Source organism: Hoplias malabaricus, chromosome 4, assembly GCF_029633855.1.
Source record: "Hoplias malabaricus isolate fHopMal1 chromosome 4, fHopMal1.hap1, whole genome shotgun sequence".
NCBI lineage: Eukaryota > Metazoa > Chordata > Actinopteri > Characiformes > Erythrinidae > Hoplias > Hoplias malabaricus.
The window spans coordinates 66,606,124-66,631,269 of record NC_089803.1 but is presented as its reverse complement, the minus strand read 5'-3'; the positions used below and the strand labels follow the sequence as shown (position 1 = coordinate 66,631,269).

At 41.0% G+C, this 25,146-nt stretch overlaps 1 protein-coding gene across 1 annotated transcript in view; it reads right to left on the bottom strand.

Annotated features, from left to right (window-relative positions):
- cacna2d4a (calcium channel, voltage-dependent, alpha 2/delta subunit 4a) overlaps positions 1-24,664 on the bottom strand; it is a 95,223-nt gene extending 70,559 nt beyond the window's left edge. The window contains exons 1-16 of the mRNA XM_066668886.1: positions 24,641-24,664; positions 17,271-17,387; positions 16,664-16,723; positions 16,336-16,498; positions 15,773-15,904; positions 14,124-14,184; positions 9,896-10,046; positions 9,639-9,713; positions 7,207-7,296; positions 7,001-7,114; positions 5,881-5,959; positions 5,536-5,669; positions 1,937-2,014; positions 1,676-1,756; positions 670-744; positions 258-344 (exon numbers count right to left, since the gene is read on the bottom strand). Coding sequence (XP_066524983.1) covers positions 258-344; positions 670-744; positions 1,676-1,756; positions 1,937-2,014; positions 5,536-5,669; positions 5,881-5,959; positions 7,001-7,114; positions 7,207-7,296; positions 9,639-9,713; positions 9,896-10,046; positions 14,124-14,184; positions 15,773-15,904; positions 16,336-16,498; positions 16,664-16,723; positions 17,271-17,387; positions 24,641-24,664 — 1,521 coding nt within the window. The remainder of the gene's footprint in view (positions 1-257; positions 345-669; positions 745-1,675; positions 1,757-1,936; positions 2,015-5,535; positions 5,670-5,880; positions 5,960-7,000; positions 7,115-7,206; positions 7,297-9,638; positions 9,714-9,895; positions 10,047-14,123; positions 14,185-15,772; positions 15,905-16,335; positions 16,499-16,663; positions 16,724-17,270; positions 17,388-24,640) is intronic.
- Positions 24,665-25,146: the final 482 nt, after the last annotated feature.

The following is a 25,146-nucleotide window of genomic DNA, read 5'->3' as shown; positions in this document are numbered from 1 at the left end:
TTCTCTGGAGTCTTGGAGTAATGTCTAATACCTTGTGATTCTTTGGAGTGACTGCCACCAAGTCCTCACAGAAATGTAGTATAAGTCCATTCCAGAGCATAAAGATGCCATTTCTACATCAAAGAGGGACAGAGTCCCTCCTAATGCCCTTAACTCCAGAAGAAAATCCAGAAGATTTTTGGCTTTAGAGTGTATTTATGAGTGGAATATGTTAATGTGTAGTGGGTGTGTTCGTTTGAGACAGTGTCTCCACTCACAATATCTTCAGTGTCCTCCCACTCCACCTCGGACAGATCAACACTGTTGTAATTGGGCTTGGGCTTCAGCTTCTTCCCGTCTTTGTACTAACAAACAAGACAAGGCTTAAACTGACCTAAAATGTTAACAACTACGTAGCATTTTGGCTACTAATATGATTTTAGCTTTATTTATTTTAGCATTAGATTTGCATCTGATGATAACAAAAACCTGTAAAACAATAAAAAACCACAGCAAAAATGGAAGAAGTTAAAGCAACAGTTTAAAATCCACTAGTCAGTATGTCACCCAAACACTGAAGCACAACAACAGGCCAGGGACCTTGTCAATATGTACGCAACAAAGGTTTTTTGACAGGCTAAACAAAATTAGTACAATTGGGAGCATATGGAATTAAGAAAACAAGCTCACCAGTGGCCGGAGATCTGGGTGGGAGAGGATGTAGCCATTATTTGTGTTCAGAAACGCGTAGCCGTTAACTCCCAGCTGAGAACAGTTAAATACATTTTCACTAAACCACAAATAACACAGCACAGCAGCAAGTGCAATTTAATAACACATATATTCTCATCAAATTTTTCAACATTGTAGTTAGTTCTGTTATGTTTCATAGCAGTTACAGGCCTATGGTTGAGAAGCATCAATAAGAGCTGATGCAGATATCTAATTGTTTTACATCACATACTTATTTATGACATGTAAAATCTAGTGCTAGATCACAGAGAACTATAATATAATATGTATTTCTATTGAATTACAGAGTTCAGGGTGCTATAAATGGAAATTCACACCTGTAATATCATGCATCCCAACATTTTGAAAGACTATAAATAAATTGTAGCTGCCAAGTACACTATATGTCCAACACTATATGGCCTCCACAGAGATGCATGAAATGAAATGGGATGTTCTGAAGCATATGAGCTGCATATGAACTAGAAGGGTACAAAAGCCTCATCATAGGGTGTGGAGCAATTGGTTTAGCATGAGCTGGAGTGATGTTTGTTATCTGGAACAAATCCTCCAACATTGTACTTGACCTCACTAACGTACTTGTGGCTGAATGTAGTCAAATTCTTACAGCAATGTCCTAACATCAAATGTGTTTACAGCCTTCCTAATAGATTAGAAGCTGTTACTTCAGCAAAGAAAACAAACTCCAAATAAATAATGCTGTTGAATTCGGAGAAAAATATGAATTTAAGCTATAGAGCCCATCTGATTGTATAACAACCGGCTTGTGATCTGGTCCAGTTTCAGTTGAGTTATTATACGGCAGAATTCTTGTGACAGAAAAAAAAACCCTTTCACAACTTCTAGTAGTCATTCAAAGTGGTCATTCTTGATATTTAGCAACCAATGGTCAGCAATTTGACATGAAGAAATGACAGAAACAATACTGGCTAATCTTGTGTACTTTGTATAGAGGAGCCAGCCTCATGAGCTCTTTTAGAGGTACATCAGTTCCAACCACACCCAGGAGTATACCATGGGACAACTAGAAACAGAGAGAGAGAGAGAGAGAGAGAGGTAATATAGAAATGTATCCAGCCCAGCCAATAGGATATAACATAGATTTCTAAAATGCCAAATATCAAACAACATGTATTCATTGACCTGAATACACTACAGGGGTCAAGGGTCAATTGGGGAAATCTGCTTTTTTTTGCTGACTCACAGTCTCCTCTTTCTTGCTGAACACAGGCATGGCCACTGAGGTCATCAGCAGCAGGCTCTGGGCCTGTGTGTTAAACAGCTGAAACACAAGAGAGCAGAGAGTGAGAGTAGAGGCAAGAACAGAGAGAGAGAGAGAGAGAGAGAGAGAGAGAGAGAGAGAGAGAGAGAGAGAGTAGGTTCATTGTAGGTTCAGAATAACCCTGCCAAAATGCATATGATCCAAAGACTACAAATTAATTTGCTCAATTATCTAGCAAGCAGTGCAGACATATCATAGTAAAAGAGCAAATTTGGAAAACGTGGATATAGTTTCAAATGATTTGTAAACCTCAGTTAGAATCATTATTGTTTAAATTGCAAAAAGCAACTACACTTAAATAAGCTGTTTGCAGTTGAAGGGTGATATCAACAGGAAAACTCAATACTTCACAATCCCCAAAGAGTGTGCGGGATTTATTTTTCACTGCTAGATAATGATAATCATGATTAACTAAAACACTTATAGCCAGAATAGCCAGGCTCTTAACACTCAGCACCAATCCACCTCTAAAATTGAGGATATACTTAAACTGATGGTTCCTGCAAATGCATCATCCTACAATAACAGAGTCTTCACATTTTTGGGAGGTTCTCTCAACTGTAAAAAGTTTTTAACACACATCTCATTTACAAAAGGTATTCTTTATATAACATCCATTCAAGACATTTTTTGGAAAGCCAAAATTACTTCTTCCATGGTGCAACTCCACAGCACCCTTTAGAGGTTCTGTGGATTACACTGTAAACCATCTTTAGTGGGCAGTATTACATAAAAATAACAAATGTGTAGGATACATAAATACATTATAAAAAGAAGCCTCTTTTTATTAAACCTTAAATTCTTTAATTTCCAGAAAGGAAACTGAGAAATGCGAAAACAGCCACCTCCTCTTTTTGAACTGCCACTAAATGTAACACCACTGGATAGTTAATTGCGCTGGAGGAGAGGCACACTGCACACCTAGCACCGCACACAATATGATGAGGGAAGAATGCAGGGCTATTCAACCAATCCAGAAAACAAAGCCAGTTGTACTCTCCAGGACTCATGGCCCCTTTGTTTGTTATTGAATTCATTTCAAAATTACAGTGATAAAGACGGGAAAATCTGAATTCTATTAATGACTTGATCGCTATTAATTATTGATTATTTTTATGCATTTCTTGGGTACAGACTTTTTTCTGCAATTAACATTACAGAGATTCCCCACTGAAAAGTAGTTATTTATGGAAATAAATACTGAAATGCATGTACTATCGATGTTTGGCTTGTGTAAACATGTCAAAAATTACCACTTCCCTGTAAGTACAGAGAGGCGTTCCCACAGGGCAGTGTGTGGAATGCCTTCATAGTGTGTGACACTAAGAAGAGAAGCAGAGAGTCTAACTAAGGTAACTGTATGACCACAGGGGACACGCTAATGGAGATGACTGGGCATTCTAACAGTTTGTAAGTGAAATGGAGGGCTCTGAGACCATAAATCTTTCTTTTAGCGTGCACCCTTTAAGTCATCTGACTCTGAAAATCACAGGAACTCATAAATGTGCAGATCACAGCATGTTCTATCAAGCTGTTTAGGCAATCGCTGCAGGTGACAATGAAGGGCACAATTCACTTGTGTGAACACATTGCTTCACAAATACAAATATGATGAAATTATATTATATATCATGATGTCCCAGTGTCTGCGTGGGTTTCTTCCGGGTGCTCGGGTTTCCTCCCACAGTCCAAAAACACACGTTGGTAGGTGGATTGGCGACTCAAAAGCGTCTGTAGGTGTCAGTGTGTGAGTGAATGTGTGAGTGTGTGTGTTGCCCTGTGAAGGACTGGCGCCCCCTCCAGGGTGTATTCCCGCCTTGCGCCCAATGATTCCAGGTAGGCTCTGGACCCACTGGATAAGCGTGTGGACCCTGAACTGGATAAGCGGTTACAGATAATGAATGAATGAATGAATCATGATGTCATGTATATCATGATAAAAAGAATTTCAAAATGAGTCTGTCAGTTACATTCACTATGTGTCTAAAGGTTCGTAGACATGTAAATATGATATAGTAATATATTTATAATGACTTTCAGCTAATTTTAAACTATCCTCATCTCTAACACATGTTCATCTATGCAGTACAGTTTGTGGAATCTCATTTGAAAGGCACTGGTCAATGCAAACGGTCAGTCTGGAGCTGCTGAACATGAGCCCAAAATCACCATGCCCAATGCCCTATGGCAGGTAAAGGGGTATTAATGGAGCCCCATTAAATTCTATTGGCATGAATTGGAGTGCCATTTGTAATCCAGATTTAATCATCTATGATAATCAGCAGGCAGCAAGGTGGTGCAGCAAGTAGTGTCACAGTCACACAGCTCCAGGGACCTGGATGTTGTGGGTTCGAGTCCCGCTCCGGGTGACTGTCTGTGAGGAGTGAGGAGTTTGGCGTCCTCCCAAATGTTCACATGGGTTTCCTTAAAGTGATTTGATTTTTACCCACGGTCCAAAAACAGATATTGATAGGTGGATTTGTGACTCAGAAGTGTGAGTGAATGGGCGTGAGTGTGTGTTGCCCTGTGAAGGATTGGCGCCCCCTCCAAAGTGTGTTCCTGCCTTGCACCCAGTGATTCTGGGCAGGCTCCAGACCCACCGTGACCCTGAACTGGATAATCGGTTACAGACAATGAATGAATGAATGATCATCAGTATGTGACCTCACTCATGATTATGTTGTTGAATGCAAGCAAATGTTATAGTATCTAGCCTTCCATAAAAAGCAGAAACTACCTCAGCAACTAATAGACAAATGCTTTAATAATACTAATAATAATACCCTTGATTTCTGAGGAAACATATGGCAAGCAGGCTTTTGAGCCATAGACTGACAAGGCTTTCTCATCTGTTCCCACTAATCATGTGGGAGACTGAATATTATAACATGTTTTTTAATTAATTTTTGCCATATTGTCCAAAGCAGTCAAGGGCTAACTTAAATGTGGCAGTGTGTATAATACCTTTTCTTTCTCTTTAAATAATTGTAACTCCAAATGATCCATAATTTACCTTGACTATGCATGACACATGCTGACCATAACAAACCCCTAACTTACACTAAAGCTTTCACTATGCTATGGAAGGACATCACTAGGTATTACTCCGACTACTGACTAATCTAGCAGCATCTTTACCTCGGCAGTGTTGGGCAACTGGTAGAAAGAAAGAGAGTGAGAAGACAAGGAATAGACAATGAATGAAGATAGACATGCAGATGAAATGACAGACAGACAGACAGACATGAAAAATAACAGCCACAGAGAAGATAAGACAAGTAGAAAAATGAGTTCAGACTTGGTGGAAAAGTGAAGACAAGGTAGACGGAAAAGCACAAGCTAGTTTGCAATTTCTATTATTTCATTAAATCTTAAATATACACAGATTTGTTTATAAGTACAGAATTAATTACAGTTTTGAGTCCTAACAGAAAGAAAGTATGAAAGATTAAAATTGGTAGCAACTGAAGAAGGAAGGAAGAACAAAAAACAAAACAAAAAAAAAAAAAACTAAAACTTACCACACTGTCCATGTAGGCCTCTGTCCAGATGATGTCGTGGTCATGGTCGATGACCATAGGTCGACTTAGAACATGCAGATACTCCATTACATTCTCCTGTACATCTGCTAGTGTGGAGATATGTGTGTAGTACCCTAAAGACACACACACACACAGGGAGAGAGAGAGAGAGAGAGAGAGAGAGAGAGAGAGAGTGTTTCTGAATTCCTTCCAACATATGAACTAGAATTTAGTAAAAACTGTGCCATTCTCGTACAGGCCAAGAGAGGGCAGCCCTTGCACAGATAGCACAAAACAAGCCCTCAGTAAGAGAAGAGTGTACGTTCTGAATTGATCATCACTCACCTTTATTATTGCAGGCAATCCACTTCACATTGTCAGCAAACGTCAACTCTCGTCCAATGAGGTATGTGAACACACGCACCTGGGACAAAGTTACATTTCAACACACAGACCAGGAACAGTACACTTCTACTCCTACTGTTCCTACTATTACTAGGGTGACCAGACTTCCTCTTTTACCCAGACAAGTTTTTTAGAAAAATGTCCGGGCGGAATTTCACAAACGTCCGGGATTTTGTTTTTCTAGAGCTTACATAGAATTTCGAGAAGTTTCGTTCACAAACTAGTCCCGCCCTCCCCTACTCCGATTGGTTCACTTGAGTGAGAAGGGGGCGTGGTGAAGTAGCCTAAAATCTTCTGATTGGACGGTCTGACTGTAGAGCTACCGCTATTGGTCGATAACTTTCTCTGTAATCATTTAATTGGTCAGATTTTGTTTTTCTAGAGCTTACATAGAATTCCGAGAAGTTTCGTTCACAAACTAGTCCCGCCCTCCCCTACTCCGTTTGGTTCGCTTGAGTGAGAAGGGGGCGTGGTGAAGTAGCCTCTTCTGATTGGACGGTCTGACTGTAGAGCTACCGTTATTGGTCGATAATCTTCTCTGTAATCATTTAATTGGTCAGTCTGCACGTCAGTAGTCGTGTTCCAAAAAACCAAATTGGGAAAATGATGTTTTTGGTACTAGTTTAAGTTTCTACCATGCTTAAGAAACAGCTGAAACCATAATAATAACTATAGGAATTCATAGTTTGACAGTGTTTTTTGTTCATTATATGCCACACTTTACTATTAATCTAATTAACTACCTCAATTTCTAGATTTGCTAGCTAGTTGCTTGCTTAACTTGTTGACAGGAAATTACACTGTTGTGTGTGCAAATGTCTACACTTAATCACACAAATGTTAACACTATATTTCTCTGTGATATTATGAGCAACAAAACATTTTGTGGAAGCTAGCATAAATGGGAATAGTGATATTGTTAGCATGCTAGCTAACTAGTTACGTGTATCTGTGAGGTAAACTGTTCATAGCTAGCCATCAAAACTGCAAAGGCTGTGGTATTAGTGGAAAACCCCTTTGAAGGAGGCAGAGGATGCTACATTGTGTGTGGTCTATTTACCCTACGCTCTGGCCAGTTGAATTCTTCAAAGACCTGCTGAAAGTCCTCCATTGCTCCATCAGTAATCAGCATTATAGCTTGGTTACAAAGGCTTCCCTTACCCATGGAGACAGCCTAAGGAATATAAGACAATTAGGGCAAGTTTTTGAGATTCCACCAACACTCACACTCACAACTGTTGAGAAAAATACACCACATATCACTACCTCATTGAGGACTCGGAAGGCCTCTTTCATGGCTTTCTTGACTTTTCCTTCTCCTTTCACATGCAGGCCCTCCACTAAAACCTTGAAGTGCTGGGAGAAGATGGAAGACAAAAAGAGAGGAAGCTTCTACAAACATTTTCATCATTGTCACCTTGCAGACAGCAACGGAATGGAATTTGGAGGGCATTGTATTTTCAGTAAGGCTGCAATAATAAATGGATTTATAGAGAGTATGGTGGGGGGGAGTGGGTCAGTGTTAGAAATAAATGCTTTCTCAAATTATTGGAGCCCAAACGCTTTCCCTTCTTTGGGAGATCTCAAAGTGAAAATGGTACAGTATTGTATATACTTATGTTACTGTGATGGACAGGCATGTCCCTGCCTAGGCTCTGGAACGGTTACAGAAATTGAATGAATGAAAAAAAAACATGCATTGAAATGTGATATGATCCTAAAATTAGCTATAAGTATTAACATATGTAACTTTCATTCATTCATTATCTGTAAGCGCTTATCGAGTTCAGGGTCGGGGTGGGTCCAGAGCCTACATGGAATCATTGGGCGCAAGGTGGGAATACACCCTGGAGGGGGCGCCAGTCCTTCACAGGGCAACACACACACACACACTTTTGAGTAGCCAATCCACCTACCAACGTGTACTTTTGGACTGTGTGAGGAAACCGAAGCACCCGGAGGAAACCCACACAGACACAGGGAGAACACACCACACTCCTCACAGACAGTCACCCAGAGGAAACCCACGCAGACACAGGGAGAACACACCACACTCACAGAAAGTCACCCGGAGCGTGAAACGAACCACAACCTTCAGGTCCCTGGAGCTGTGTGATTGCGACACTACCTGCTGCGCCACCATGCCTCCCCATATGTAACTCGTATTAACTAATGTAAGTATACAACTTACTTTCATTTACATGTGGTAATGTGCCTTCTAATCTTTAAATGTTTGTGAATGTCTGATTTGCTTGTCTTGTGGGAACTTTCCTGTATTTGCTGGAAAAGCCACCCAGAATATAGATACACTACTAGTGTTTTAATTGTCTTAGCTCCACCTAGTGGCACAAATGTGTCCTGCTCGAATCCCTCACAGTTCTGATGACCAGGATTTTAAACATGCTTTCCTGAGCAGTTTATAAAATATGTAGAAGTAGAAATGTAATTACATTAAAATCTTTATTACAGTTTTACCCCTCTGCTCAAGAATAATTCTAAAAAAAATCTTGGAATAATTGAGTAAGAAAAGGTATGTATAATTTAAAAAATACATATATAAAGAAGCAGTCAGTGAAGTCAACAGAATTATTTATTAAACGCATCCACAGACATGACGACCCCATCGGTGCAGCCCCTGACTGCGATGCATAAGGCTTTAGTTTATTGTACGAGTCCATGATCCATAACGCGATGGAGCCTCGTGGCCACGCCGGAGTTCCACTCGCTCTGGATCCAACATTTTCATGATCATTAATTGTATCCTGTGAAACTACATGCCATGGGTTCGTGCACTGACTCAGGGTTTAACTACTAATCACACTGTGGTCCTGATGTGGAAGAGAACTGAGTGTTTATTCCTGAAATCTATACCATAGCATGACTTCAGCAACACACTGAATTCCACAGTTACACTGTGTGTCTGCTCCATTATACGCAGCGAATTATTCCGAGAATATTCTCAGAATTCTGACTTTAATCTTGGAATCTATTAAAAGAGACCTATTAAAATAGATCTGAATATTCAATATTAATTCATTCTTTCATTGTCTGTAACCGCTTATCCAAATCAGGGTTGTGGTGGATCCAGAGCCTACACAGGAACCCTGGGCGCAAAGAGGTAACACATCCTGGTGGGGGCGCCAGTCCTTCCAAAATCAGAAACTTAAATAAAGTGACCAGCAGAGGTCTGACCATCCACTCCTGGCTGTCCCTCATTGCACTCAGCCAATCAGACCAAAAGTGCACCTGGGCATAATGTGTAGACCATGTCCTTGGTGTGAGTCTAAAGGAGGGCAACAGACCTCAGCATGCTGCTGTTAAAGGAACACTAGGTAAGATTTTATATTTTTTGTTCCTAGGCTCCCCCTATAGGTGTAGAGTGCAATTCACTTTTACAGCACTGTCCTGAAATCAAGGTGGAGGGGCAGGGACGGGGGATTCATACCCATTTCAAAAGATACATAGTGCGGTTTCTACAGTGCTGAGCCTGGGAAAGAGAACACAGAGGCTCTATTCTCCCTATTATAGATCAGTAAGGCATCACAATTATTTTAAGTTAAAGGTAAAATATTACATGGAGATCCTTTAATGTAAAAATATTCCATAGTGATGCTTGAAAAGCAGACTTAGCTCTGGCCTGGCAGTGAATATATGGAAGAAAATCCTATCCCTCTGTTATTTTGTAGAATGGACATTACCTCGCGATTGTCCAGATCGGCCTGCACCAGTGCCCCTTTAAAACAGGGCTCCACATACTGGACATAATCGCTGTACTAAAGGAGAGAGAGAGAGAGAGAGAGAGAGAGAGAGAGAGAGAGAGAGAGAGAGAGAGAGAGAGAGGTTTCATCACATGCTATATTTACACTTCAGCCAGCTATAATAATGAATTAATCTAAAACACACGCAGCAGGAAAGGCCATGCCATTCCAGTCCTAATGCAAAGCTTTGTGCTTACAGCAATGACATTGACAAAGTCATTTTCGCCAAGGGTGTCCAGAATGGTGTTGATGGTGTGCTTGGCTATGGTCAGTCTGAGCCCCTTCATGCTGCCACTGGTGTCTACTACTATGATGATGTCCTTTGGGGAGGTGGCTGCCTGAATATACCTGAGACAGATGAATAACAGTATAAGTAACGGTATAGCATTACTACTGCAGAACTGTATGTATTATCAACAGACAGATTTAGACCAATTACCAGAGTGTCTTATATACATAATAAGAGTTAGCTGACCTGATACTTAGTAAAACTCATTCATTCATTATCTATAACCCTTATCCAGTTCAGGGTCGCGGTGGGTCCAGAGCCTACCTGGAATCATTGGGCGCAAGGCGGGAATACACCCTGGAGGGGGCGCCAGGCCTTCACAGGGCAACACACACACACACACTTTTGAGTCGCAAATCCACCTACCAACGTGTGTTTTTGGACTGTGGGAGGAAACCGGAGCACCCGGAGGAAACCCACACAGATATAGGGAGTACACACCACACTCCTTACAGACAGTCACCCGGAGGAAATCCACACGGACACAGGGAGAACACACCAAACTCCTCAAAGACAGTCACCCGGAGGAAATCCACACGGACACAGGGAGAACACACCAAACTCCTCACAGACAGTCACCTGGAGCGGGAATCGAACCCACACTGAACTGTGTGACTGCAACACTACCTGTTGTGCCACCGTGCCGCCCTCATTCATAACCAATTTAAAAATGACAATGATTTGCAAATTTATTTTTTATAATTTGCATGTTTAATTTTCTTAATTTGCAATTATAATTTAAAGAAAGTGGGAAAAAAAACAAAGAACAAAGTGGCATGGCATTTCTGCATGCGATGATTTACAAACCGGATTCCAAAAAAGTTGGGACAGAGAGACACTGACACTCTGAGAAGCTCTTTTTATACCCAATCATGTTGTCAATTGAGGGCGGCACGGTGGCGCAGCAGGTAGTGTCGCAGTCACACAGCTCCAGGGGCCTGGAGGTTGTGGGTTCGATTCCCGCTCGACTCCCGCTCCTGACTGTCTGTGAGGAGTTGGTGTGTTCTCCCCGTGTCCGCGTGGGTTTCCTCCGGGTGCTCCGGTTTCCTCCCACAGTCCAAAAACACACGTTGCAGGTGGATTGGCGACTCGAAAGTGTCCGTAGGTGTGAGTGTGTGAGTGAATGTGTGAGTGTGTGTCTGTGTTGCCCTGTGAAGGACTGGCGTCCCCTCCAGGGTGTATTCCCGCCTTGCGCCCGATGATTCCAGGTAGGCTCTGGACCCCCCCCGACCCTAAATTGGATAAGCGGTTACAGATAATGGATGGATGGATGTTGTCAATTGACCTAATTAGTGTTAATTGGTCTTCCAGCTGTTCCGTTATATGCTCAATTTCCTTTTTCCAGCCACTTATTGCTACTTGTCCCAACTTTTTGGGGATTTGTTGACACTGTGAAATTTTGAATCAACATATTTTTCCTTTAAAATGTTACATTTACTCATTACACTTTTGATCTGTCATCTATGTTCTATTATGAATAAAATATTGACATTTGCCATCTCCACATCATTGCATTCAGTTTTTATTCACAATTTGTTTAGTGTCCCAACTTATTTGGAATCCGGTTTGTAGTTAGGGACCAGCCTGCACCACCAGCAGTTGTGGTAGGTGAGCAGGAGTTTTGAGGAGAAGTTTCATTTCCGAGACTCCGTTTGAGCTAATCTGTGCTGCTTATGCCCACTGCTTATGCTGTGTACTTAAGGCCACAGGAACAGCGGCCCAGTGTTGTCCCTGGGCATGGTACAATAGGTATGGCACAGCAGGAAAGTGAGGAAGCTCAAGGAAAGAAAACAAAAAACAAGTGAAAAAACTGTGTTAAGAAAGTGTTAATAAAAGCAAAAATAGCTCCAGTAAGAAAGAATACTGCTAAAATAAAGAGAAATAGAACTGAAAACAAAGAAAAGAAACGTGAAATCTCCTGAAATAATAGAATGTGCTTTTTGTGCTTATTTTTTTGTTTTGTTTCTTTGGGATACAATACTCTGCCTATTGAGTACCTCATTTTTTATTGTCACTTTTGTGTGATTTGCCTTTTTCTCTTTCCTCTGGTGCCTGCAGTTGCCATACCTCACCTCACAGTTTCATGTTTCTGTTTCTGCTTTTTCTACAGACATTTTATTTTTGGATTCATTCACTCCATTCTCAGATTTCATTCATTGTCTGTAACCGCTTATCCAAGTCATGGTCGTGATGCGTCTGGACCCTACTCAGAATCACTTGGCACAAGGGAGGAACACACCCTGGAGAGGGCGCCAGTCCTTCGCAGGACGACACACACTCACACCTATGAAATTTAAGTTGCCAATCCACCTACCTAGGTGTATGTTTGGACAGTGGGAGGAGACCGGAAAACCCGGAGGAAACCCACGCGGATACAGAGAGAACACACTAAACTTCTCACAGACTGTCACCCGGAGTGGGATTGGAACCCACAACCCCAGGATCCTGAAGCTGTGTGACTGCAACACTACCTGCTGCCTATTACTGATTTTACGCACTATAATAATTTTAGCAAATGAGCAGAAATTTTGCGATACAATGTGCAGAAATGTGTTCTCTGTAGAAGCTGTGGACTTATTTTGAAATGATAAATAAATCAGCAAGTCCTGATATTTGAGCAGGGTTGTTCACTCTTTTATAAATGGCATTTCACATTTACAGGACTGTAAAACTTCTCTATCTCTAGAACAGTTATTTACCAAGAGAAGGAAAATACCTTTTTTAATTTGTAGTGTAACTCAATGTAATAAGTTTGTCCATGTCATTTTGCAGCATTTCTTTTGGTCCATTTATCAGAAGGGATAACATCCATAAAAAATAAAAATGGTTTAAAAACTTGGATTTAAAATCAAGTTTTAAATGATCAGTTTGGTGATCCCAACACTCATCTGAAACATTAACCTTTGATGATGGTAGTAAGGACTCATAATGCCTGTGAGGATCAGAGTGGAGGAAATCTCATCAGAAAAATGCTGCGAGTGAAGAATGTAATGCGCTTGGGGTCAGAGGGTTACTGACATGTCTGGATAAAAATAAGAGGATGAGAGACCAAATGGAATGGGCTACAGCACTGGACGTACACACACACACAAAACGCAAATATATATACACACTGGATCAGTTATTATCCTAGCAGCTCAGCGTCCAGTCAGTTCACAGCAGGGTCACAAAGAAGAGACTTTTTAATATGTAGCTTTGAGGCTTTCTAGATCTCTGTTTTCGCCTGTTACAGAGCTGGGGGATTGTGGGTATTAGATTTAATGGCATTATGGGTGGCAGAAGGTGTGTGAAGGGCCTTGGCAGTGCGGAGGAGGCTAATGAGTGCCTGAGTCACGGGAAGAGACTAAAGATTAAAGTCTTTAGGCCTACTGCGGCTGCTGTTCCTTTCCGTGTCCTCACCCTGACTCTTTGTGTCTTGGGCCGCGGCTACCTTCTTCTATGGCCTTAGAGTCAAAACAGTCCTGGTATCAGTCCAGCTGCAATTTCACCTCAAAGCTAATCCAGGGGATTTAGATAATCTCCAAATGATAAATTGATTTGAATGTTTGTGATTTGGTGGTTTTATGTGATATGCACACACACCCTCACCCACATAAACCTTGCTTGTTTTTGTACTTTTGATACATGTATTAAAGCAACACTAGGCAGTGAAAAGAAGGAACAACGCTGTCTGTTTGCTCAAAATTCACCACAGAGTAGTCACTGAATTCTCAAGCATATGTTCACTGTCGTGGATGGGTTAAAGGCAGAGACACTATTTCATTGTACTACTGTGCAGCAGGTAGTGTTGCAGTCACACAGCTCCAGGTGACTGAGTTTGGTGTGTTCTCCCCGTGTCTGTGTGGGTTTCCTCTGGGTGCTCCGGTTTCCTCCCACAGTCCAAAAACACACGTTGGTAGGTGGATTGGCGACTCAAAAGTGTCCATAGGTGTGAGTGAATGTGTGTGTGTCTGTGTTGCCCTGTGAAGGACTGGCGCCCCCTCCAGGGTGTATTCCCGCCTTGCGCCCAATGATTCCAGGTAGGCTCTGGACCCACCGCGACCCTGAACTGGATAAGCGCTTACAGATAATGAATGAAAACTGTGCAATGACAACAAAGGCACATGCGTTTTAACACCTAACTATGAAAAACTCACCAGTTGCGGTTCCTAGCATCAAACGTGACAACCCCATTTTCATCTGGTGTCCACTGGATGCCTAATGGACCCAAATTACAACAATTTCACTGAGCATCATCTCAACATACAAGGAAGTAGGCATACAACAGAGAATGTTTCTAAACTGTTGACAGACTTAGCATTCTACACATCTATCTGTATTCATATTAATGAATAAACTGGCAAAAGGCTCACAAGTATATACATGTTTGTTGGTAAGCATGTTTATGTCAGGGAGATCAGTATGTAGTTACTGACCACTCTACACAGTATAATGTGTTTTAGCTAAAAGAATATGACTGTAAAGGAAGTAAAGTAACAAATAACTGGACTATCTCTATTGTTCTATTTATCATGATATTTTAGCATAATATAAAGTTTTAACAGTGTTAACAAAGGGTTAATTTTCAAATTTGCCTAAAATTAATAAAATTACGGAAATAAAAATAAAGTTTTTGTACTACTATATATTCTGACTTTTATTGTGACCTTAGACATGGTTCAGCCAATCAGGTTTTAGGTCATTGTTTTTGGGTGTCCATTTTGGAGCTTTTCCATAGCAGGATACCAACTTGGCTCAGCACGTATTTACACGCTTTTTGTCCCTGGTCTATTGTAGTTTTTCTGCTAACACAACTCCCCCACAAAACATAGCTGGTGACATCACATAAAATAATATCTATAACAGGAACCACCAGGTTTGAAAACCACAATAACTGTGGTTGTAGCTTTAAGCTTGTTTACTCCTCATGTTCTCAACTCATATCGGAAGTGTTTTTTCTTTCCTTGTTGCACTGAGGTTTCTTCAATAAACCAAGGCGTAATTTTAAGAGGTGCCCAATGTGAGTCCGATAAAAACAAATGTTATTGCTGCTGTGACATTGAGATTTAAGTACTAGGTACCCATTTTAACTAATGGAAAAGCATAAACGTTTGTACAATGCAGTAGAAAAGCAACATTTGTTTTCTAATATTACAGAGCAAAGTGCTGACTGTCAGAGTAGAGTGATGCAGGGATGACAGCTCTCCACAGTGAGAGAGAGAGAAAGTGTAAGAGCTAGCTGAATCTTTCACACACACTAATTACTTCAATGACATCATCTGTCAGGCCAGTGCTAACGCCTGCACCTCTGATTCAGAGGCTCAGACAGTTGAGTGAGCACTTCTGACCCGTACCCTGCACGCTGAGTACTGAACATTTTGCACCAGTTTAAGGAGAAGACTGGACATGTTGTACTCAAGGGTTATGTACAAATGTGCAGTTTATGAGCTGTGTGCACGGAAAAGGGTAAGGCATATGCCCACAACAAATTCACAACAAATGAGTGTAAAAATGTAATACTCGTCACCACTCTTATGGTCAAAACTGTAACTTGGGGGCTCTTGAGTGGTGCAGCAGACTAAACAAGCCCCTATCATCACTAGACTACAATCTTGATCCCCAGTGATGCTTCTGCCATTCAAAGCCAGGAGTCCTATAGAGCACAGCTGGCATTGCTCCCTGTATGGGTAGAATGCCTCTTTTCCCCCATCTCTACTCATATCTAACATGGTGGTAACATCAGCTGATATGACAGATCTGGGGGGTTTCCATTCCCCTATAGTGTGCTCAGTAGTGTTATAGTTACCAGGATACAGCCTGAAGAAACCAGTGGCACTGCCAAAGTACTGCCATGTGAGTGTGGGGTCCTTGTCAAAGTTGCTCACAAACACATCGTTCAAAGCCTCGGACATGTACACATCATTCAGGATATCTGGATCTGGAAGAAAGGCAGAGGAGTTCATGACACTTGCTGCATACATCATGGAACCCAGAAATAAAGACATGCAGCTATTACATATTACTGTTTATTGTTTTGCGTGTCTAAACCCGCCAGGTACAAAGTATGTCCAAAGGTCTGCAGACATCTCTTATAATTAGTGAAGATGCACCCACTGGACACGTTTTCATTTGGACAAACGTAGCTTAAATATAATTCATTTTTGATGCCAACATCATCTAAAGGGGTATAAAAAACCCCAACACTGGGCTCTGACTTGACGGAAACCATCCATATCCAGAACTCAATGCCCACCTCAGTAACCTAACCTCATGGTTCTGTTGGCTGAAAAGCCTTCCAAGAAGAATACAAGACGTTGGGTGTGCAGGTGTCCACAAACCTTTGGCCATAGAGTGTAAGTTGTGTGCTACCTTTGTTGTAGACGTTGGTGGGAACTTGGATGACACTCTGTTGTGTGCTGACAAGAAGTTTGTTGAAGTGTTCATTTTCCTCCAGGGGGAATTCTCCTCCTAACTCCAAATAGTTTCCATCCTCATCCACAGTGTTTATCATCATGGAGTTATAGTATTCAAACTGCAAAATTACAATGTCCGATACTTAGAATGAACTGAGGTTGCCAAAGTAATGCCCACTGTATCGTTCTGGAGGAGGCTGGGACTGCCATTCTACTGTGAAATCAGATTAATTTGACACATTATGGCAGGTCCTGGCACCTAGATGATGCATAGCATAGCTCACCTGTAGTGTGGCATTGTACTCATGGTAGAAATCAGCATCCTCTGCAGCCTCAGCCATTCTCTGTATAAATACACACACACACACACATTTGTTTCTGTGTATAGTGGAGACATTACAGAGACTTACACTCATTCTGTAGGTTGTCCGTTCATTTTGTAGAGACTTACCTTAACCAAAACCATACATAATTCTAGCCTAACCCTGACCTCACCACTTAACTGGAATAATTCATGATGTGAGATCCAATGTTAGTGTATTCCTAGGAGCTGATAAAATGGACAATGAGTGTAGTAATAAAAGGTAGGTCTTCCGAATCCAGCTGTCGCTGTGTGCTGGTCCCCACAACATAGTGTATTCCTAGTGTATACCCACACACCTTTTAATCACTATCTATACTGGCACTGGACACATGACCATATCTGTAAGTTCTTATCCAGTTTAGGGTCACGGTGAGTCCAGTGCCTACCTGGAATCATTGGGCCCTGGAGGGGACCCTGGAGGGGGCGTGACCATATATACCAATTTAAATTCTAACATCTTACCAAACATATCATTGGTGATGAATGCAAAGACAGTATCCCACATTAGGCTGAAAAGGCTCTCTTACTTTAACAGACTTCATCTTCCTGCCCAGCATGTTCTCCATCTCTTCAGCAAACCCCTTCACCAACTCCATCCCGTTCACCTCCTCAATCTTCACTATGGGCTCAATATCTTTGTATTTCTGCAGGGGTATTCACACACACACACACACACACACACACATACACAAGAAAACAACACCGGGATTTCAACATCAGGAAAGAACAGTTTGAGATCACTTGGATTCTGAAAAGCAAATCATGTAACCAACTTCTCTGACTCAACTTTGGAGGGTTTTTTTAAAAAAAACTGAAAGAAGTGTCCTGAAATAAGTGGAATCCGTTATAAAGGGAAAGAGCTGACACACTGAACTCAGATGAGGAGTGATAATTTTAGTTGTTCAGGCTGTATATTGTTGGACTATTCCGCTTATTAGGAACACTAGGTAGCATGTGTACATTAAAATTATTGCTTCAACATCATTGTGATGCTTCACTGACCTGTAATATGAAAAATAGAGCTACTCCAGGCTCAGATCTGCAGAAACTATGTCAGTTTTGGAGGCAGGTAAGAAATCACCCCACCCTTTAAGACAGTGATGTAAAAATAAATTCCACCCTGCACCCTGTGTTGCTTTAAAGTTAAAAATGAGTAACCTACATAATAATCATTTTGACTGGACATTAAAATGTGCACAGTACAGTAATCAGATTTCTTTACACATATTTAACAGTTATCCAAGTCTTCAGAGAGGCTAGAAGTGCAAAATTTAATTTATTTGTACCATATGCACATGATTTACTCCTGAACACCAGAAAATAGACAGCACATGGTCCAATACATAAACATTACACTCTATTCCCATAAACGTGAGAGAGCTTCAAGGAAGATTAAAACCTCTGTAGTGGTGCTTCCCAAATGCATGTGTGAAAGTGTCCTTTAATGGTCTCTAGCTTGAAAGAGTCCAACAAATCACTATTTATCCCCAAGCAATTTTCACATTTTTAAGAGCACACAAGCTTCAAGTCATTATCAGGTGGTCAGTGACGCAGCTGCAGGGATGAGAAACACTCAACAGTAGGGACACTGAAACAAAGCAATAAAAGTACAGCTGATATCTTGGCTAGGGGTGTAGATCTTCTATAGCAGTAATAAACAGACCAATGATAAGAGCTCCATCTGTTCCATTACCAGATGAGGCAATGGGCAAACACCAGTGACTCTTACCCTTCCATTTCCAAAGTGACAGCACATAAGACATAGGCAAATGGGGCTTAGTGTTTACTAAGACAACATTCACAGACTCTATATAGGTGTACAAACGCTATCTCGGTTGGTTTTCGGTCCTTCGGTCTCAGATAAGGAGTACCCAGCAGGTCCATTTATTGGCAAAGCAAAGCTTGATCTCAGGGTCGTGTCATTTTTCACTCACAGATTCTGAAGCTGTAAATTGGTCAGTGCCACGTTACTGTAAGACATAAGATATTTTAATTAAGGCCCGTTTAAGGAAATAAATGACTGTTGTTTGTTTAACTAGTCAATAAGTTTTTATTCTCAGATTGAATTACCACATAATCTCATTTCTGACTCGAGTTGTTTAGTTTTGTAGAACTTTGCAGTAATGCAGTTAGCCATATCTAGTCTTTGGAGTGATCCGAAACAGCAAAAATAAGTGAATATTACCCACCTTTGGAGCAGGAATAGAGCAAGATCCTCATCTTTGTTCATGCTTTTTAAAGTTCGGAGTTTTCTCTGCCATGTGCAAAGAGAAAAAGCCTAGTATCCTGGACCGAGACACTTTGTTTCTGAACACAGAGGCCTAGACACTAGGCTACTAGGTCTACATCTGCAATAACATCTCTTGGCTTTGATATGGAAGAAGTTTGGAGGAGGCAGGCAGTGTTTGGGTCATGACCCAACACTTCCCTTATATCATTAACACATATTGGGAAGGTAAAAATGCAGATAGAAGGGGAGAAGGACACTAGGCTACTAGGTCTACATCTGCAATAACACTAGACATTAGCCAGTGAACTTCTGAGCGCACAATCCCATTTAAATGCATCATAGGCATACAGAAGTAATTCAAATTTGCAGATTTACATCCCTGAGGTCACGCCCCTCGCCGCCGTTGTATGCTTAGCTGAACCTATGTGTGCTTTTAGGTCCTTTACACCTTTATTTACTACACAAAACATGGGAATTTGTTTTTAATTCATCCGAGAACTTACATTTACGTTTCAGCATAGCTGCTTGAGATGAGGGAGGGTACATGAGCTTTGCCTGACGTAAACAAGGACTACTGACGTGCAGACTGACCTATTAAATGTTTACAGAGAAGGTTATCGACCAATAACGGTAGCTCTACAGTCAGACCGTCCAATCAGAAGACTTTAGGCTACTTCACCACGCTCCCTTCTCACTCAAGCGAACCAATCGGAGTAGGGGAGGGCGGGACTAGTTTGTGAACGAAACCCCCTAAATGAGGTCATGCCCCTCGCTGCCATTGCATGCTTAGCTGAACCTATGTGTGCTTTTAGGTCCTTTACACCTTTATTTGCAAATGTGCAAAGAGAAAAAGCCTAGTATCCTGGACCGAGACACTTTGTTTTTTACCCCGTAAACACATTAGACCTCGATCATGCAAACGGACTTGAGAGCTGACAAATGGTGAGCAAAAATCCCCAGAATTTCCCATGTTTGGATATGTGTAAAAAATTAAATAAACCCAGGCGCAGGTGCAAATTGTGGACACATACAACAACACTCTTACAACTATCTGGCCTATAGTGAGGTTGCGTGTGTCCCCATTTTTTTCTATCATGTCATCTGTAGGTGAGGAACTCTTTTCACCGCACAAACAATTGTGGTGTTTCACAAATAAACTGAGAGATTGGCCTGGGATAATCCACTTCCAAACACAAAGCATTAAGAGCTGCAGCTTATATTCTAAGCTTAGAGCAGATAGCAGAAAGAAAAAGAGAGGGTGGAAAGAGATGGCTGCAGGAACACAGAGGCCTGGTAGCCTGGAGAGAAAATCCCTTTTTCCATGAAAGAGTACCTGGTGCACTCAAAGAGAGGATCAACCCATACCCTACTTCTAAAACACAAATAGCTCTCCACAGAACAGTTACTCAGTGTTCTTCAGTGTCCTTTTGCTCTGTCAGATCAGACCAGAATTCATTCTCTTTCAAATTTCAACTTCAGAAATGACCACCAGCTGTGCTACAATGAAACCTACAGACTTTCATTCATTCATTCATTCACTCATACATGCATCCATTTATCTTCTGTAAACGTTATATCCTGTTCAGGGCTGCAGTGGGTCCAGAGCTAATCGGGAATCACTGGGTACAAGGCAAGAATGCACCCTGGACAGCGCATCAGTTCATCGGAGGTCAGTGCACACTCACACTCGTGGGCAATTTCAGACCCTCACCCACTCACTCACACACTTACACCTGTGGACAGTTTCACATAAACACTGACCCAACACAGGGACTGTACCCAAGACCCCCAAATCCTTGATCTGTGTTGCAGCAACTCTATCTGTAGCACCTCCATGCCACTTCTTCAAATGATGCATTTAAATGACACATATTAATTTACACTGTCTTTATCTGTTTCAGTTCCTATCTACAGTCACATAGACAGTCACTGACAGTCCACATAGAAACAGTTTCATCAGAGTCGCCAGATTAAGCATAATTAATAAGTTAAGGTTAAATTAATGAGATGAAATGAAGGGTAGTAATTGAGGTCTGTCCTCCCTCTGCTGCAGTAACAGCCTCTACATTTCAGGGAAGGATTAAACTAGATGTTGGAAAAGTATCTAACCTAAAAATCTAACCTTAAAACACACCTGTTCTCTCTCACGGTCGATCTGACCTAGACCTGAGTCAGTCCTCTGTTTATGTCTTGTCATCTTCAGTGCTGTAATATGTGGATTGTTGTTTCCTGTCCAATGTTCTATGTACTGCAAAGTTATAAGTGCCTTCTGGTTCTTGGAAGGTGGTGTAAAATGACGATTAATCCTACTGCTACTGCTACTATTATTACTATTATTATAAGTAATTATATATGTGTTTTATTTTGACTTTTAATAATTATGGTAATTAATAGTAAGAATTCAACAACAAGTGGCACTGCCTCTTTCGAATAACATTTTACATCCGCTCTGAGCAAAGCCACACCAAACACACTTGGAAAATGAAGGGGCCAGAGGTTTAAGGGTTAACCACACCATCATGAGATGTTTGGTTTTATCCCAGTAGTCCCTGGAGAGCAAAACTGACCTACCTCTCTGGGCGGGTGGACACCTGTCCTCTCCCTCCAATGTCTTTGCTTACTACGCTAGCCAGCATGTGCATCTGTCAATGCTAAACTATTCAGTGACCTTGCTTTAGCAGTCTGAAAAGAAGCAGTGGCTGGGCCTCACATGTCTATGAGGAAGCATGTGAAACTCACTGCCGGTTGGAATGGGCGACGAGTAATTAAACAAAAAGTAACATGAATATATATAAAGAATGCCAAAAGGGTTCTTTGGAGAGATGCTACAGAAGAACCACAAAGCAGAGGGTACTTCAATTAACATTATTTTATAAGGGAAATATGCTCTGACCTGGATTCCACGGCATCTTTCAAACAATATACATTTTAAATGTAATATTCTTATTATTTGTTAAAATGAGGTCAGAAGTCCTTAATGAAACCCTGCTTCACCTCCGTCTCCACATCATCTCTCTCTCTCTCTCTCTCTCTCTCTCTCTCTCTCTCTCTCTCTTTCTCTCTCTCTCTCTCTCTCTCTCTCTCTCTCTAGGTTGACAGATGGAGGTTCAAGCTGGTAGCTTGTCATGTTGTCTTTAGTGCCCTAGAGGGATGCTCATACACAACACGTTATATTATAATAAGGGTTCACTCATGTCCATGGATATAGGCGCAATAGGAGCTTCATTATTTTCTTATAGTATCTGCAATGTCTGGTTAGATTTGATATTCTGGCCCTTTAATCATTACATATGGGCTGTCAGGACAAAACCTAATATCTATATTTTTAATGCTTTTCATTATCTAATAGAATTTAATAGAAGTTAATATTTCTTGATGATAAGGGTAGTAAATAGTAATGGCCCATTGTTTAGTTAAGACTGATGTTTTCTGCCCCATCCAATATATTTGATGTTATAAAGCCGTCCCAACTACCTATTAATACCCTTCTCTTCAAAGAGTTTTAACACGAGCTAATGACTTTTGGTCAATATACTGCTGCATCATATCTATATGAGAACATAATCAACAAACATTTAGAAATGGACAGTACTTACTTTTTGCAGCAAGAGAGATCCAGAGTATCTGGTTGATAAGGCAGAGAGCTGCTTTCCAAATGTGTTGGCCCACTGCTGCACACTAAGAAACACACAGCAAACAACAACAGGGCAGACTCATCAACATGATGCAGATGCTTACAAACATGGACTGACAAGTAACAACAGTCTGCAGCTTATGAAGCACATAAAGAACACTGTGTTTATACTAGAAGACAGTTAGCATTATGAAGAAGGCTCATAGGATCATGAAGAACTATAGCATTATGTTACAGAAAGCACCATGTCACTGAAAAATTGCTTGAAAACCATGCTGACAAAGTCCATCTTAAACTACAACAACAACAAAAAATATATTTGCCCCACTTTCGTGCTGAGCCACAGTGCGGAAACAGGTCAAGTGAAAACAGTAAATGGTGTGGGCCTAAATGCTGCTAAGCACTCTGAAGGTGTCCACGCAAACTTGAAAAACATGTCACCATAGGAACTACATTTGTTTGCATTTTTCTTTGAATAGCATGGATACATAATCATATTTAATTTAATTTTATTGCCACTATGTTTGTTATTGGGAAACTCTCTGGGACAGAGAGAGAGAGAGAGAGAGAGAGAGAGAGAGAGAGAGAGAGAGAGAGAGAGAGAGAGAGAGAGATCTGCTAACCATGCCTTATGTGTTATATTTCCAGGAGTAAGCTACAAAGACCTGTCTTCCTTCATATGGTGTAGCTGATTTATTATGTCCTTCAGTGTCTTGCAATGTCCTTAGTATCATGTTGATGTCTGTTATGTAAAGAACATGTGTAACTTCTGTTCTAACATTTATTTTGTACTTGTGCAGTGTTTTCAGTGCAGCAGGGCAGTAGTCCCAGTCCTGTTCCTGGAGAATCCCTTAGTGAACGTGCAGGTATTGTACGTCGAGGTGCGACTCTACACTGTCCGTTATTTCTTTACCACAGTTTTGTAGCAGGAGGGCACTGAAGAGTGTCCAGGGATCAGGCTGGAACAAAAGGTTTAGCTTCTGTGCATGTGTGTGTGTGTGAGTCAGTGTGTGACTGTGTCATGATGCCAGGTCAGGCTTACACTCCCTGACCCAAGGACACATCTCTCTGAACTACTGCAACCTCTCTCATCAGTGCACAGGTCCTGGCTAAAGCCTCTGCGTTTGAAAACAAGCCTGGAAGAAAACTGAGAGTTCTGAAGGCTTGAAAATCAATAAAGCTGCATTTACCTCAGCCACACTATTCAATTCTGGTGTGTTATTATGATGTAACAAACTGCCATGCCCTTGTCAGCCACAACATTAAAATGACCTATTTGTTTCTAATCTAAATGTCCATATTTTTTCAGCTCAACTGACCATAAAGATGTATTTCGTAGTCCTACAGTTACAGACTATAGTCTATCTGTGGCTCTGCATCCTTTTGGGTAGTCCTTTTTAATGCTCTCCATTTGGCAAAACCCCCTAAAAGACCATCTTAGAGCATGTATTTCCGGTGTGGAGTACGATACTCAGTGATGCAGTGGCACTGATGTGGTGGTGTGTTAGTGTGTGTTGTATTGGTAAAAGACTCCCAAAGTCTTTTATACAATAATTAATGCCTATGGTGGAATTATTTCACTTTTCAGTAAAGGCATGTTTGTGCTGTCGCCATTCTTTTTGCAAGGCTGTGTTCTGCTCTATGTGAGCACATGCTGAGTACATCCTGTGTTTATGTACACTTTAAGCCAACCTGCCAAAGGTTAATCCTTGTCTGACCCAAGATCTCTTGGCTTTGATTTGGAAGAAGTTTGGAGGAGGCAGGCAGTGTTTGGGTCATGACCCAACACTTCCCTTATATCATTAACACATATTGGGAAGGTAAAAATGCAGATAGAAGAGGAGAAGGACACTAGGCTACTAGGTCTACATCTGCAATAACACTAGACATTAGCCAGTGAACTTCTGAGCTTAATGTGTACTCACCCAGCACTTACAATATATCTTCACGTGTTTAATGGTGTACTTTCAATTAAAGTGTATTTACCCGGTACTTACAGTCTACCTTCCTTATAGTACATCTAAAACACTTACCAGCTCGTTTTTTATGGTGTACATTCCGTCATTTTACAGGGAAATTTTCCTCGTACTTGTAGCTAGTGTACCTTCACATAAATTACGGATTAACTCCTTTATATGAATCGGTATATAAAAATGTTTACTTTCTGGTACTTAGCTAAGAATTGGGGACTATTTACTAGTGTAATTTCTGATATTTACCATGTAATTTACGGATTTATGGTGTACATTTTATGTGTATGACAGCCGTTGTTTTAAGTGTTTATTCAGCGGGCGAGTTTCACTCACATTCCAGGGACTTATGCTAATATGCTACCAGACATTTATTTAGAAATACTTAGCTATCTCTGCATTTAGTCTGGCTGATAAAATGTGTCTGTATAATAGTATCGTTCCTCGCTCTCTGTGGTTCTGGATTTAATAATAAAATATTTCACCTATTTCCTATTAAAATAACGTTAAACATAGCTGTTCCTTGTAAATTACTCGTCTGAAAGTCAGTAACGGTCAGGCGTGTCCGT